The 13,806-nt window shown below is 39.1% G+C and overlaps 1 protein-coding gene across 1 annotated transcript; it reads right to left on the reverse strand.

Annotated features, from left to right (window-relative positions):
- Positions 1 to 2,994: 2,994 nt before the first annotated feature.
- On the reverse strand, positions 2,995 to 10,563 carry LOC121386483 (protein AAR2 homolog). The gene is made up of 6 exons (XM_041517398.1): positions 10,456 to 10,563; positions 9,049 to 9,225; positions 6,930 to 7,030; positions 6,147 to 6,243; positions 5,461 to 5,605; positions 2,995 to 4,161 (listed from the first exon to the last, which is right to left on the reverse strand). Exons 2-6 carry the CDS (start codon positions 9,213 to 9,215, stop codon positions 3,532 to 3,534), a joined length of 1,140 nt encoding a protein of 379 aa, XP_041373332.1. The 5' UTR covers positions 9,216 to 9,225; positions 10,456 to 10,563; the 3' UTR covers positions 2,995 to 3,531.
- Positions 10,564 to 13,806: the final 3,243 nt, after the last annotated feature.

A 13,806-nucleotide genomic window follows, 5' to 3' on the forward strand; every position in this document is an offset into this window, starting at 1 on the left:
CAAGCTGTCATGGGCGCAGGTGTGGACGTATGCCGGCTCCTCCATCTAGGACAGGAAAGGGTTTGGGTGGGTGGGAGGAGGGGCCGCCCGCGCTGTTAAGTGCAAGAGATCACCAGCAGCCCGACCAGTATCGGTAACGGACGGAGGCGAAGAATGTGGTCGGCGCCACTAAAAAAATAAATGATATTTTCTTGATTAGTTAACCATCATACACGGGGCGGGATGTAGCGCAGCGGTAAAACGTTCCCTTGATGCACGGTCGGTTTGGGATCGATCCCCATTTGTGGGTACATTGGGCTATTCCTCGTTCCAGCCAGTGCACTACGACTGGTTAAAAGGCCGTGGTATGTGCTTTCCTGTCCGAGGGAAAGATCCCTTGCTACATTTGGATTTCCTCTGATAACTACGAGTCAGAATTAGGATGAAAATAAAATTTAAGCACTTTCCAGAATTTTCCAGGATGCGTGCGAACCTTGTAAAAGTAATAATTCCTCAACTATTTATTATGAACTGTCTGGCCTGTTTTAGTGATGTTATGTGCCTTTTAAACTTATTTTTGGACTGTCCCTCGTAAACTGCACATAATTAAATAAAAAGTTCATTATTTCCACACAAAAAAACTGAAGTTATTGACAAAACAACAACAACAAAAAACAGTATTGAACTTTATTGTTGGTTTATACACTGCATTATCACAATATCAGCAGTTAATTTACAAAACACACCAACTCGGTCACTCTCGACAGAAACAGCTACATGTATCAGTTTCCATGACAACCAGTGCCTCCTCTTCCGGTTTATCCACTGCAATATGAGCAGTTACTTTGAAAGAATTCCGAGAATACTGCTGAATCAATACATTTCCCTACAGGAGCCAATAAATGTTTCATCTCTCATAAATTCAAGGGCCATAACTCTGTGAAAAATGGGCAAATACCCATGAAAGTCACACTTGATCTGTGACCCTGTATGATAAAGCTATATAAAACAATTCAACTTAATATATTGTGCATTATGGGGGGTGGGAAACCTGAAACTATGTGGGCGCAAAATTCTGGACTGGTGGAAGGAACTCTGGGAGTGCCAACGGTCGATTGGTTAGGGGGCACAATACTTGCCTTGCCCTGGGTGCTGGCAACCCACGATACGCCACTGTATATTATAAAACTATATACAAAAATTCAGCTCAATATTTTGAGGCATTATGTGGAGGTGTTGGGAGGGGGGGGGGGGGGGCGGAAACCTGAAAGATGAATGAATGAATGAATGAATATTTAATGACATCCCAGCACAAAACTACACCATGGGGTGTCAAACAAAGACAAGTTTATGAATACAAGCCTCTGAAAATTGCTGGGGCAGGACATAGCTCAGTGGTGCAGCGCTCGCCTGATGAGCGATCGATCTAGGATCGATTCTTGTCGATGGGCCCATTGGGCTATTTCCCGTTCCAACCAGTGCTCCACAACTTGTGTAACAAAGGCTGTGGTATGTAACATCCTGTCTGTGGGATGGTGCATATAAAAGATCCCTTGCTGCTATTTGGAAAGAGTAGCCCATGAAGTGGCGACAGCAGGTTTCCTCTCTCAATATATGTGTGGTTCTTAACCATATGTCCGAAGCCATATAACGGTAAATAAAATGTGTTGAGTGTGTTGTTAAATAAAACAATTCCTGAAAATTGCGAGAACGATTGTTTCATTTGCATGATTCCTAATTTTCCAGAACCTATTCTTTGTTGGCGCAAAATTTGGATCACCATTTACTAGATATAACAGAATATGCAAAAAGGAAACAAGTTACATGGATTTATTTCTGCCTAACCGAAAAATGGGTCACGCTGACTTTAATTCTCAGAGGCCTGTGAATATATGATTGTTGGACAGACAGATGGATGGACAGATGGACAGACAGATGGATTGACAGTCAAGAGACAAAACCTATAGACCCCTCTGGTTAAACTGGTAGGAGACTACAGTGTAATGTCCACACTAGCCGGCAGAAACAGCTGTATTAGTTTTTACCACATCCATTGCATCCTCTTGAAGTCTTTTCATTTGATGTACTGTCAGCAGTTCATTTAACAACTGAATGCAGTGTTTGACAAATGTTTGAGAAACTCAAACCAGACTACAGGCTAGTAGGTACGGGGCTTGCAGCCTGGTACCGACTCCAACCCAGAGCGAGTTCTTAAGGGCTCAATGGGTAGGTGTAAAGCCACTACACCCGTTCTCTCTCACTAATCACTAACCCACTGTCCTGGACAGACAGCCCAGATAGCTGAGGTGTGTGCCCAGGACAGCGTGCTTGAACCTCAATTGGATATAAGCACGAAAATAAATTGAAATGAAATGAGAAAGTCACTAGCCCTTACAGAAGCCTTGTATAGTGTCCTACGTATTATAGTAATTTCGGTTGGTAATGTTTACAAGCCCAGACCAAACAGTCACTAGCCCTTACAGAAGCCTTGTATAGTGTCCTACGTATTATAGTAATTTCGGTTGGTAATGTTTACAAGCCCAGACCAAACAGTTATAGTGTCCTACGTATTATAGTAATTTTGGTTGGTAATGTTTACAAGCCCAGACCAAACAGTCACTAGCCCTTACAGAAGCCTTGTATAGTGTCCTACGTATTATAGTAATTTTGGTTGGTAATGTTTACAAGCCCAGACCAAACAGTCACTAGCCCTTACAGAAGCCTTGTATAGTGTCCTACGTATTATAGTAATTTTGGTTGGTAATGTTTACAAGCCCAGACCAAACAGTATAGCCCTTACAGAAGCACTGTATATGTATTATAGTAATTTTGGTTGGTAATGTTTACAAGCCCAGACCAAACAGTCACTAGCCCTTACAGAAGCCTTGTATAGTGTCCTACGTATTATAGTAATTTCGGTTGGTAATGTTTACAAGCCCAGACCAAACAGTCACTAGCCCTTACAGAAGCCTTGTATAGTGTCCTACGTATTATAGTATTTTGGTTGGTAGTGTCCTACGTATTATAGTAATTTTGGTTGGTAATGTTTACAAGCCCAGACCAAACAGTCACTAGCCCTTACAGAAGCCTGGTATAGTGTCCTACGTATTATAGTAATTTTGGTTGGTAATGTTTACAAGCCCAGACCAAACAGTCACTAGCCCTTACAGAAGCCTTGTATAGTGTCCTACGTATTATAGTAATTTTGGTTGGTAATGTTTACAAGCCCAGACCAAACAGTCACTAGCCCTTACAGAAGCCTTGTATAGTGTCCTACGTATTATAGTAATTTCGGTTGGTAATGTTTACTAGCCCAGACCAAACAGTCACTAGCCCTTACAGAAGCCTTGTATAGTGTCCAACGTATTATAGTAATTTGGTTGGTTATGTTTACTAGCCCAGACCAAACAGTCACTAGCCCTTACAGAAGCCTTGTATAGTGTCCAATGTATTATAGTAATTTGGTTGGTTATGTTTACTAGCCCAGACCAAACAGTCACTAGCCAGGGCCGAGGGCTACTGGATTTGTCGAACACTGCTAAATGTTCGACTCTAGCTGGCAGAAATAGCAGTAGCTGTATCAGTTTCCACGACAACTGGTGCATCCTCTTCCGGATCAGAAATAAAATCCCACTTAAACTTTTCCGTCAAATGATCCCGGAACTTCAACCCCCTTCTCCGTAATGCCACGTCAACATTTCCGTTCTCTAGAGTGGAGAAAAACTGCTGTAACGTGGACGTCAAGAAGTTGCTCTTCGACACAATATCGACAAAGAAGTCCTCGGGAATTTCGCGGATCTGGAAATGAAGCACTCCTATGAGCTGTGAGAACAGGTGAATGTGTTTCTTACATGCTTCCTCGCATGTGCACAACAAGTGAACCAGCTTCTTCCACTGCTCGAACGAATCGTAATTCTGACCGACCAGAAAACAGACGAATGCGAACTGGATCTCGCCAAGGATGTCCGTGTGACTGTCTGGGTATCTGGTGGTGAGGATGAGCTCCAAGGCGTACGAGGAATCCATGCTGTATTTGGTGATCTCGGCAGCCGAAGCTCCCGAGGGGTAGTTGTGTTTCTCGATACACGTGTAGTGAATCCGTGTGCCTGGCTTTTCCTGCATGTCGGGAAGTTTTGGCTTTTTGGGTGCACTGCTGTCGTCTGCATCTGTGTCCATTCTTTCCTGTAAAATTAAGTAAAATGAAAGTGCACATGGCTTGTAAGATTTGATAATTAGAATCAGGAGCTGGATTAAGAACTGCGGGGTTGTAAAACATTTTTTTTCTTCAAAATTTTAAGGGAGGCTCTGATAGAAAGAAAAGACAGACAGAGAGAGAGAGAGAGAGAGAGAGAGAGAGAGAGAGAGAGAGAGAGAGAGAGAGAGAGAGAGAGAGAAAGAGAGAGAGGAGGGGGAAGGAAATGTTTTATTTAACAACACACTCAAAACATTTACGGTTATATAGCGTCAGACATATGGTTAAGTACCACAGATATTAAGGAGGAAACCCGCTGTTGCCACTTCATGAGAGAGAGAGAGAGAGAGAGAGAGAGAGAGAGAGAGAGAGAGAGAGAGAGAGACAGGGCAGAGAGAGACAAAGTAATTAAATCAGATTCAAAAGGTAAATTAATATTCAAATTTAGTTACAATGCTTTAATGATGCCTATGAATGTGAATGCCAACACACTGGCTGAAGTATTAAAATGACTGCTCGTAACAGAATTAATGTTTAACAATAATACCTAAGCTGCAAACATCTGTTGTAGGATTTCTCATTGACACAGAATAAGCATTTTAATGATGTACATAACCAGCATATATGATAGAAGCATATATAATGGTATACTCTCAAGCAGTAATTCTAAAGGCCTTGGCGGTGTAGTGGTTAAGCCATCAGACTCAAGGCTGGTAGGTACTGGGTTCGCATCCCAGTATCAGATCCACTCAGAGAAAGTTTAAAGACTCAATGAGCTGCTGTAAGGCCGCAACACCAGATTATTCTCACTAAAGACCAACCTACTGTCCTGGACAAACAGCTGAGATAGCAGAGGTGTATGCCCAGGACAGCGTGCTCGAACATTAATTAGATATAAGAAAGAAAATAAGTATAAACAAACAAGTAGTAATTTTAAATTGTAATTGGTATCTAAACTCTGAACAACTTAGGGGAATGTAGCCCAGTGGTAAAACACTCGCTTGATGTGTGGTCTGTCTGGGATCGATGGGCCCATTGGGCTATTTCTTGCTCCAGCCAGTAAACCATGACTGGTACATCAAAGGCCATGGTATGTGCTATCCTGCCTATGGGATGCTGCATATAAAAATATCCCTACTACTAATAGAAAAATGTAACTGGTTTCCTAAGACTATATGTCAAAATTACCAAATGTATGACATCCAATAGCCTATGATTAATAAATCAATGTGCTCTAGTGGTGTCGTTAAACAAATCAAACAAACTGAACAACTTTTTAACATGTTTACCTGTTCGGCTTGAGATTTTCGTGACTGTGTGGTGCTGGGCAGTGACACAAATTGTGTAACGGACGAAATCTTTCTACAGTCAGGCAACAACTTCTCCAGGAGGCTCGGAGAAATATGATTTGTCATGGAAATCCATTTTTTGTAACTGCAAACAATATAATACACGTAGTTTAATGCAATTTTTTTTTTTTAAATGGAGTCGGAGTGGGAGAGATGGGGAGGGAGTTGAAGAAGAGAGAGAGAGAGAGAGAGAGAGAGAGAGAGAGAGAGAGAGAGAGAGAGAGAGAGAGAGAGAGAGAGAGAGAGAGAGAGAGAGAGAGAGAGAGAGAGAGAGAGAGAGACAGAGAAAGAGAGAGGGAGGAGAAATAAAATTTGTCATGGAAATCCATTTTTTGTAAAGTTCTGCAAACGCTAAAATAGTTTAAAGCAGTTAGTTTTTCAAAGCCATTCAAAGAGAGAGAGATCAATGACAGAAAGTGTATATCCAAATACTGCAACTGCCCATGGCAATCTGCAATGACGTGGAGTTTTTAATTCTTCACAGAACTTATTTTTGCTGTGGACTATAATTGATTATTTTCCCAAGGCATGTGTTTTGCTGTAGACATTTTCTTAATTGCCGAGGTTGCATATCAGATGTTATAACCAAATTAAGTTCTGCCATGTACCATGAAACAGGACCTCACCTTTCATATGGATATGGGCCGAGAAAACGATCCATTTCCTTTTTGTTGGAGTCGTATCTTTCTAGCTCCTCAGGCGATACCGATTCTTCCTCTATATCTAAATTAGAACAGACGAAACTACAGTAACATTTTACAATCCATTCGTAAGATATTCCCATTTAAAATTTTATGTTACAACTACCACTGTACTAGAACAAAATGACTGAACAATTATTCTGAATAGCTACCATACTATTTTTTTTTTTTTTTTTTTTTTTTAAATTCTGTTTTACTCACTGATTATTAAATTTAATAAATTTATGGAAATATTTCACATGAAGCCAAATAGATTTGGATGTTTTATGCTTGCGCGAAACCTGGCACAAATCGGATTCAGAAATTTGTGTCAATGTTTAGCCCTGTTCTATAATAAAACAAGCTAGGATAAACACTAACTCTATGAACAAAACTTGTTTTGTGATAAATGTAACAAAAATTAGACACCACTAGAGAAAACTGATTAATTAATAATCGACTATTGGATGTCAAACATTTGGTAATTTTGACATAGTCTTAGAGAGAAAACCTGCTACATTTTTTTCAATTAGTAGCAAAGGATCTTTTATATGCACCATCCCACAGACAGGACAGCACATACCATGGCTTTTGATTGAGAAATAGCCCAATGGGCTCACTGACGGGAACCAATCCCAAACCGACCGTGCATCAAGCGAGTGCTTTACTACTAGGCTATGTCTGGCCCCCCTGATACATGTAGTGCACAGTTTTCCTATGTTTGTTCACCTTCATTGTATTTATTCCACTTCCTGACGACAATCTCATGAGGCTGGAAATTGTAAAAGAAGCCAGTTCTTGGAGCCACCTGACCAGTACTGTTACATGCACTGAAAGAAGAAAAGAGAAAAGAAAAGGAATATTTCTTTAATAACACGTTTTGAGCAGCATATTTTAAACTATGGCTACATGTATTTGGTGTCTTATAGGGGTGCAACGATACGGTCAAAACCGTATTGCGATATATTGCGATATAAGAAACTGTATTGCAATATGTATTGCAATATAGTTGATATTATTTAAATTTAATATTTATGGGTTGTTTTTGTAATAAAAACAGAAGCCATAACTTTTTAATGATCTTTATTAGTTTCAGCTGTCAGGCTAAATATTTTAGGCCATATTTTTATTTTTTAACACAATACTAGTCTACTAGAACACTGGTGTGACGGTGTCAAACTATTTATAAATTGTCACATTCGGAAATCCTTACTATCGGGCTTTTCCGAGGTTATTAGCCGAGGTATTTTGAACGATCGGCCGAAGTATTTTGAACGATCGGCCGAAGTATTCAGAGTTCAGTGAAAAACAGCAAAGTGTGATTCTCATTTGTTGGTTTATTTCTTTGAAGATGATAGCCGTAGCCGTATTCCAACGTAAATGAACAATGAATGATAATGTGTAAGTAACAAAACATTTATTTGTAATTATTGTTAACTGGTTATTTTCATTGGACTTTTAACACGTTTTGTTTAGAAGTTAGAACCAAGTATAACCGACCTATCACTTCGTATGCCAACAAGTAAGCCGACTACGCTTGACGTGATTGTTACATTTTCTGTCATCACCAATTAATAAAATGATGTGGTTTTTGTTTGTTTGTTTGTTTGCCTATTTCAAGTCAAATAAGATACAAGGAACAAAAATAGCGTATACAAATCGCGATACGCAAAACTGTACCGCGGTTTGTATCGAGCTGATCAATTATCGCGGTGTACCGGTATACCGGTTTATCGTTGCAGCACTAGTGTCTTAACATATGGTTATTTCAAAACTTGGTCTAAATAGAGAGAAAAATCTACTTCCACCTCATAAGCTACTGGTCTGCGAATATTTTGTTCTAAAAATTTAAATTTTATCTTCGGTCATAAATCTTACATCATCAATGATTTATCCAAGCGCTATGTGGGTCCGAACATGGGTCTCTTCCCAAAAGAAAGTGGCATTGAAAACTCCTAATTTCTGTGTTAAAAATTCCTACTATATATATTTAAAGGGACATTCCCGAGTTTGCTGCATTGTAAGATGTTTCAGACTAATAAAATATTTCTACGATTAAACTTACATATTAAATATATTTTCTTGTTTAGAATATCAATGTCTGTATATTCAATGTGTTTCTGGCCGTCTTAATATTTGTAAGAAGCCCAAAATGGATTTTGTCTTCAAATAATTTCATACGTACGAAAAAATGAAATTTAACGAAGTACAAATATTAGAACGATCAGAAACACGTTTAATATACAGCCACTAATATTTTATGCAGAAAAAAATATATTTTATATGTAATTACAGTCGTCAAAAAGTCTCCGTTAGTCGATAATATTTTAAAAATTGCAGCAAACTCAGGAATGTTCCTTTAATTATATCAGTTATAATAAATTAATTTTAAGTGTTATACTGCATCATTCGGTGTCTTGGGGAGAAACGTAGCCCAGTAGTAAAGCACTCGCTTGATGCGTGGTTGGTTTGGGATATATTTCCCCATTGGTGGGCCCATAGGGCTATTTCTCGCTCAAGCCAGTGCACAATGAATGGTACATCAAAGGTCGTGGTATGTGCTATCCTGTCCATGGGATGGTGCATATAAAATATCCCTTGCTGCTAATCGAAAATAGCCCATGAAGTGATGACAGGTTTCCTCCCTCAATATCTGTGTGGTCCTCAACCATATAACTGTAAATAAAATGTGTTGAGTGCATTGTTAAGTAAACCATTTCCTTCCTTCATTTGGTGTCCAGACTGAAAACATATTTCAAGTACGATTTACTAGTGTTATTTTTTCACACAACTCCATTAGACATGAGACCCTGGCTAAATATACTGGTCATATAAATCTAAGACCTACCTGTAGTATATAAAATGAACACCTGCTGGTATCATTTTAATTCCTCGAAAGCTTGGTCCAACGTTCCACGAGTTATAATCAATTCCGAATTCAGTACCTTCAGGAACATCCAAAAAGATCAACATGGCTCCTTCTCGAAACAAAACATTGGCTCTTTCCTGATCCATCTCGGGCAATCTGTGAAAAAATTAAGGTGTTTAGTCAGCATAAAAGAAAAGGAATGTTATGTTTGATGACACCTCAGCACATTTTAAATTACTGCTATTTGGTGTCCAACATACAGTTACACTCATTTTAATATTTCATCAAGATCTCTTTCACAGAGTGTGTTTGAAAGTTGGACGGGGGAGGGGATAACACAAGAAAATGTTGACTTTTAGGGTGTTCAAACATGGCATTTAGAATGTTACCTTCCCTTCTGAGTACAATAACAGGCCCCTTGACCTGTGGCTCCACGAGAGAGAAAGAGAAAGAGACAGAGACAGAGACAGAGACAGAGACAGAGAGAGAGTTCTTATTGTTTATTGACATTTGGCAATATTGTTTTTACAAATTATCCTAAAGTGTCCTACCGTATCAGTTATATTGAAGATAAGTATGCATACTACACACACATAAATTCTGATTTCCACAAAGAGCTCATATTGTCATTTGTTTGTTTTTTTACAGACAATATTCAAGCATTTAAAAAACAGAAACAGTTCGACCCATACTCCTCTATATGAAAGGCTCTAAAGACTAACCCTAACCCTTAGTTACCCTATCCCTAAAACTACCCTAACCATTGAAAGGGGGATACAGGTCGAACTAATGCCTAAAAAAACCATTTATTAGATTTTATTACTACATGTATATTGATAGGTGTGACAGTAAATAGACTGTTCTTATTTATTTATAAATGTGGTAAAGCAGACAGAAATACCTGAATTGAAGTGCTACAAAAATAAATTGTGGTGTGTAACCTTTAAGGTTATGGGTTAGACCCTGGTTTCTGGTTTTACTGATTTAGATTCATTAAATTAATTCTAAACTTAAAACTACATGATCCGATTGCAGAGCAGGGCTTCTAGATTATGGTAGCACAACTCCCATGGCTAGTGATATTCAGTGTTGGGCTAGTAAATAACTATTATAACTAGCCCTACGCCTAGTGGAAAAATACCCTTGTCAAATGCCACATTTAAGGATGATTTTGTAAATGTGAATATCCTGTCCCCTCTTCCCACGCAAATCTAAGGGGGTTTAAGCTCTATACACCTCTTTAGATGACATATCTGATTATTACAATTAGTAAAATTGTATTTATTTAAAGTAGGGCTAGTGAATTTTTAAAATCACTGATCCCATGGCTAGTGGATTTTTATAAAATTCTACAACCCTGAGAGAGTAATTAAACAAAATTCTTACAACGTTGTCTCAACAATCAATAATGGATATTATAATTATTCTTTTGCAAAAAGTTACAAAAACTACTGTAAGTACCACGCGTTGATTAGCCAGTTCATTTAATGGTGGTGCTGCGCAAACGCAAATGCTACTTTCATATTTCCGATGTAAACAAAGCATGGTATTTGTGTAGTTTCCGCCTCTCAGTGGACCTAGTCGTAGACGAACTATAACGATGAAATGGTTTATTTAACAACGAACTCAGCACATTTTATCTACGTTTATATAAACATTATATGCTTGATGGCCACACAGATAATGAAATAGGAAACCACACAATGGGTTTCTCTTTTCGATTTCTGTTAATTTCCCATAACTTGCAGGAGTCGAAATTATTGGCTGAAGTTCCTGCCGGACATTCAATCAGATAAACTATCAATTCCGCCGATCCTCGAATAAACGACCGGAACATAAAATAGTTACCGGTCCGTCGGGCCAACAGACAAAAATAAAATCTCCCGGCTCGTGGTGATGTTGACCGCCAAAAACTGTTCGGGACGGTAGTATTTTGAACACTGACTTGAGTCGTGCATCTTAAAGCAGAACGAAGTTCGTGGTAACTGCTTCCAGGACAACCGACCTCGGTGGCGTCGTGGTTAGGCCATCGGTCTACAGGCTGGTAGGTACTGGGTTCGGATCCCAGTCGAGGCATGCGATTTTTAATCTAGATACAGACTCCAAACCCTGAGTGAGTGCCACAGCTCAATGGGTAGGTGTAAACCACATGCACCGACCAGTGATCCATAACTGGTTCAACAAAGGCATTGGTTTGTGCTATCCTGCCTGTGGGAAGCACAAATAGAAGATCCCTTACTGCCTGTCGTAAAAGAGTAGCCTATGTGGCGACAGCGGGTTTCCTCTAAATAAAAAAAACAGTGTCAGAATGACCATTATTATGTTTGACGTCCAATAGCCGATGATAAGATAAACAAATCAATGGCGTCGTTAAATAAAACAAACTTTACTTTGCTTCCAGGACTAACGAATCTTTAGGCCCTATACTATCTGGAGTTTTAAAGATACTGATGGCTCTAAAATAATTTTTACTACCAGGTCATAGGTATTTATAATTCACAATTTGTGGATAGGAAACATTTATTAAAGTTAAAGTTTGTTTTGTTTAACTACACTACTAGAACACATTGATTAATTAATAATCGGCTATTGGATGTCAAACAGTTGATAATTCAGACACATAGTCATCAGAGGAAACCCGACCGCTACATCTTTCTAAATGCAGCAAGGGATCTTTTGTATACACTATAGCTTTCACACAGACATGAAAGCACAAAATACGGCCTTTGACCAGTTGTGGTGTACTGGTTGTTGGAACGAGAAAAATATTTTTAATTAATTCACCGAGGTGATTCGATCCTGCGACGCAAGCACAAGAAGCGAGTATTCAATCAACTGAGCTAAATCCAACCCCGACACAATGCATTTATTATGTCATTTAGCCACGAGTTGACGAATTGCTCTGGAGGATTCTGAAGGAGGTCACAGGGGTCTCGTGACACACATACCCTTCCCGTTTGAAATGCCCCTTTTAATGCTCTGTTCATTTGCCCTGGAAGTCGACAAGCCGTTTTAGAATTACAAAATCCTGAATCCGCCCCTGAATTACATCTAAGGGATAGGGTTTTTTTAGTAGAAATTATGTTATTGCCTCAGTGTTTACTTTAAGCAAAATTATAGCGCTAATTCCCTCCGGTGAGTTGAACCGCCGCCACCCCCACCCCCCCCCCCCCACCCCCCCGTCCCTGGATATACATGTAAATTTTTTCAGGCCTACTAGAAATCAGAAGCGAACCCAAGGGGATTCTGGAGTATCAAAAATAATTATCAATTTAAAGTGCTTACTTCTAAGCGCAAAACATGTTTTTCTCATGTAAAAATAGTTTTAGAACCCCCGTTGCAAAGAATTCTGCAGGTCTATCCATGCTTGGCAGTTTCGCTTTTATCACAGACTTGTCGACACCCAATATCCGACGATTAATAATTAAATCAATGTGCTCTAGTGTCCTCTAAACAAAACAACAGTGGACCGAATTTACAAAGCCTGTTTTTTCTTAAACGCAAGTGCATATTCTTTAACATTGTAAATGTGTGTAGTAACACGCGTGTAAGACATAAACAGGCTTTGTAAATGTGTGTAGTAACACGCGTGTAAGACAAACAGGCTTTGTAAATGTGTGTAGTAACACGCGTGTAAGACATAAACAGGCTGTGTAAATGTGTGTAGTAACACGCGTGTAAGACATAAACAGGCTTTGTAAATGTGTGTAGTTACACGCGTGTAAGACATAAACAGGCTTTGTAAATGTGTGTAGTAACACGCGTGTAAGACATAAACAGGCTTTGTAAATGTGTGTAGTAATACGCGTGTAAGACATAAACAGACTTTATAAATGTGTGTAGTAACACGCGTGTAAGACATAAAAAGGCTTTGTAAATGTGTGTAGTAACACGCGTGTAAGACAAACAGGCTTTGTAAATGTGTGTAGTAACACGCGTGTAAGACATAAACAGACTTTGTAAATGTGTGTAGTAACACGCGTGTAAGACATAAACAGGCTTTGTAAATGTGTGTAGTAACACGCGTGTAAGACATAAACAGGCTTTGTAAATGTGTGTAGTAACACGCGTGTAAGACATAAACAGGCTTTGTAAATGTGTGTAGAAACACGCGTGTAAGACATAAACAGGCTTTGTAAATGTGTGTAGTAACACGCGTGTAAGACATAGGCTTTGTAAATGTGTGTAGTAACACGCGTGTAAGACGTAAACAGGCTTTGTAAATGTGTGTAGAAACACGCGTGTAAGACATAAACAGGCTTTGTAAATGTGTGTAGTAACACGCGTGTAAGACATAAACAGACTTTGTAAATGTGTGTAGTAACACGCGTGTAAGACATAAACAGACTTTGTAAATGTGGCCCACCGACAGTGATCGACCCCAAACCGACCGCGCATTAAGCAAGCGCTTTACCACTGGGCTACGTTCCGCCCCTACTAAAAAGAGATGTATTGTTTGACAGTGTACTACTAGTTATATTTAGTTCACTTGCATACTGATCTTTGAAAAATATTCTTTTTTGATTAGCCATCCCACCCCTAAACCACATCACAAACATGTATGTTCATTAAATATCAATGAATATGCATGTACCAGACTACCAGTCCAAACGTCTTGCCCAATCTTGCGAATATTTCTGGAGGTGCTCAGAATTTTAAAATCGAAATAAGAAACAACAAACCGGATGTGTACGTGTTGAGTAAAAAGGAAATTGCTGAAAAAACCAATCAAAAAGG

Source organism: Gigantopelta aegis, chromosome 12 (genome assembly GCF_016097555.1).
Source record: "Gigantopelta aegis isolate Gae_Host chromosome 12, Gae_host_genome, whole genome shotgun sequence".
NCBI lineage: Eukaryota > Metazoa > Mollusca > Gastropoda > Neomphalida > Peltospiridae > Gigantopelta > Gigantopelta aegis.

Coding starts and splice junctions, on each gene's coding strand:
- LOC121386483 (XM_041517398.1), bottom strand. CDS start 9,215: ATGGATCAGGAAAGAGCCAATGTTTTGTTTCGAGAAGGAGCCATGTTG. Junction 6,244..6,929: donor GTGGAATAAATACAATGAAG/GTGAACAAACAT, acceptor GTTCTAATTTAG/ATATAGAGGAAGAATCGGTA. Junction 5,606..6,146: donor GGCCCATATCCATATGAAAG/GTGAGGTCCTGT, acceptor TATTGTTTGCAG/TTACAAAAAATGGATTTCCA.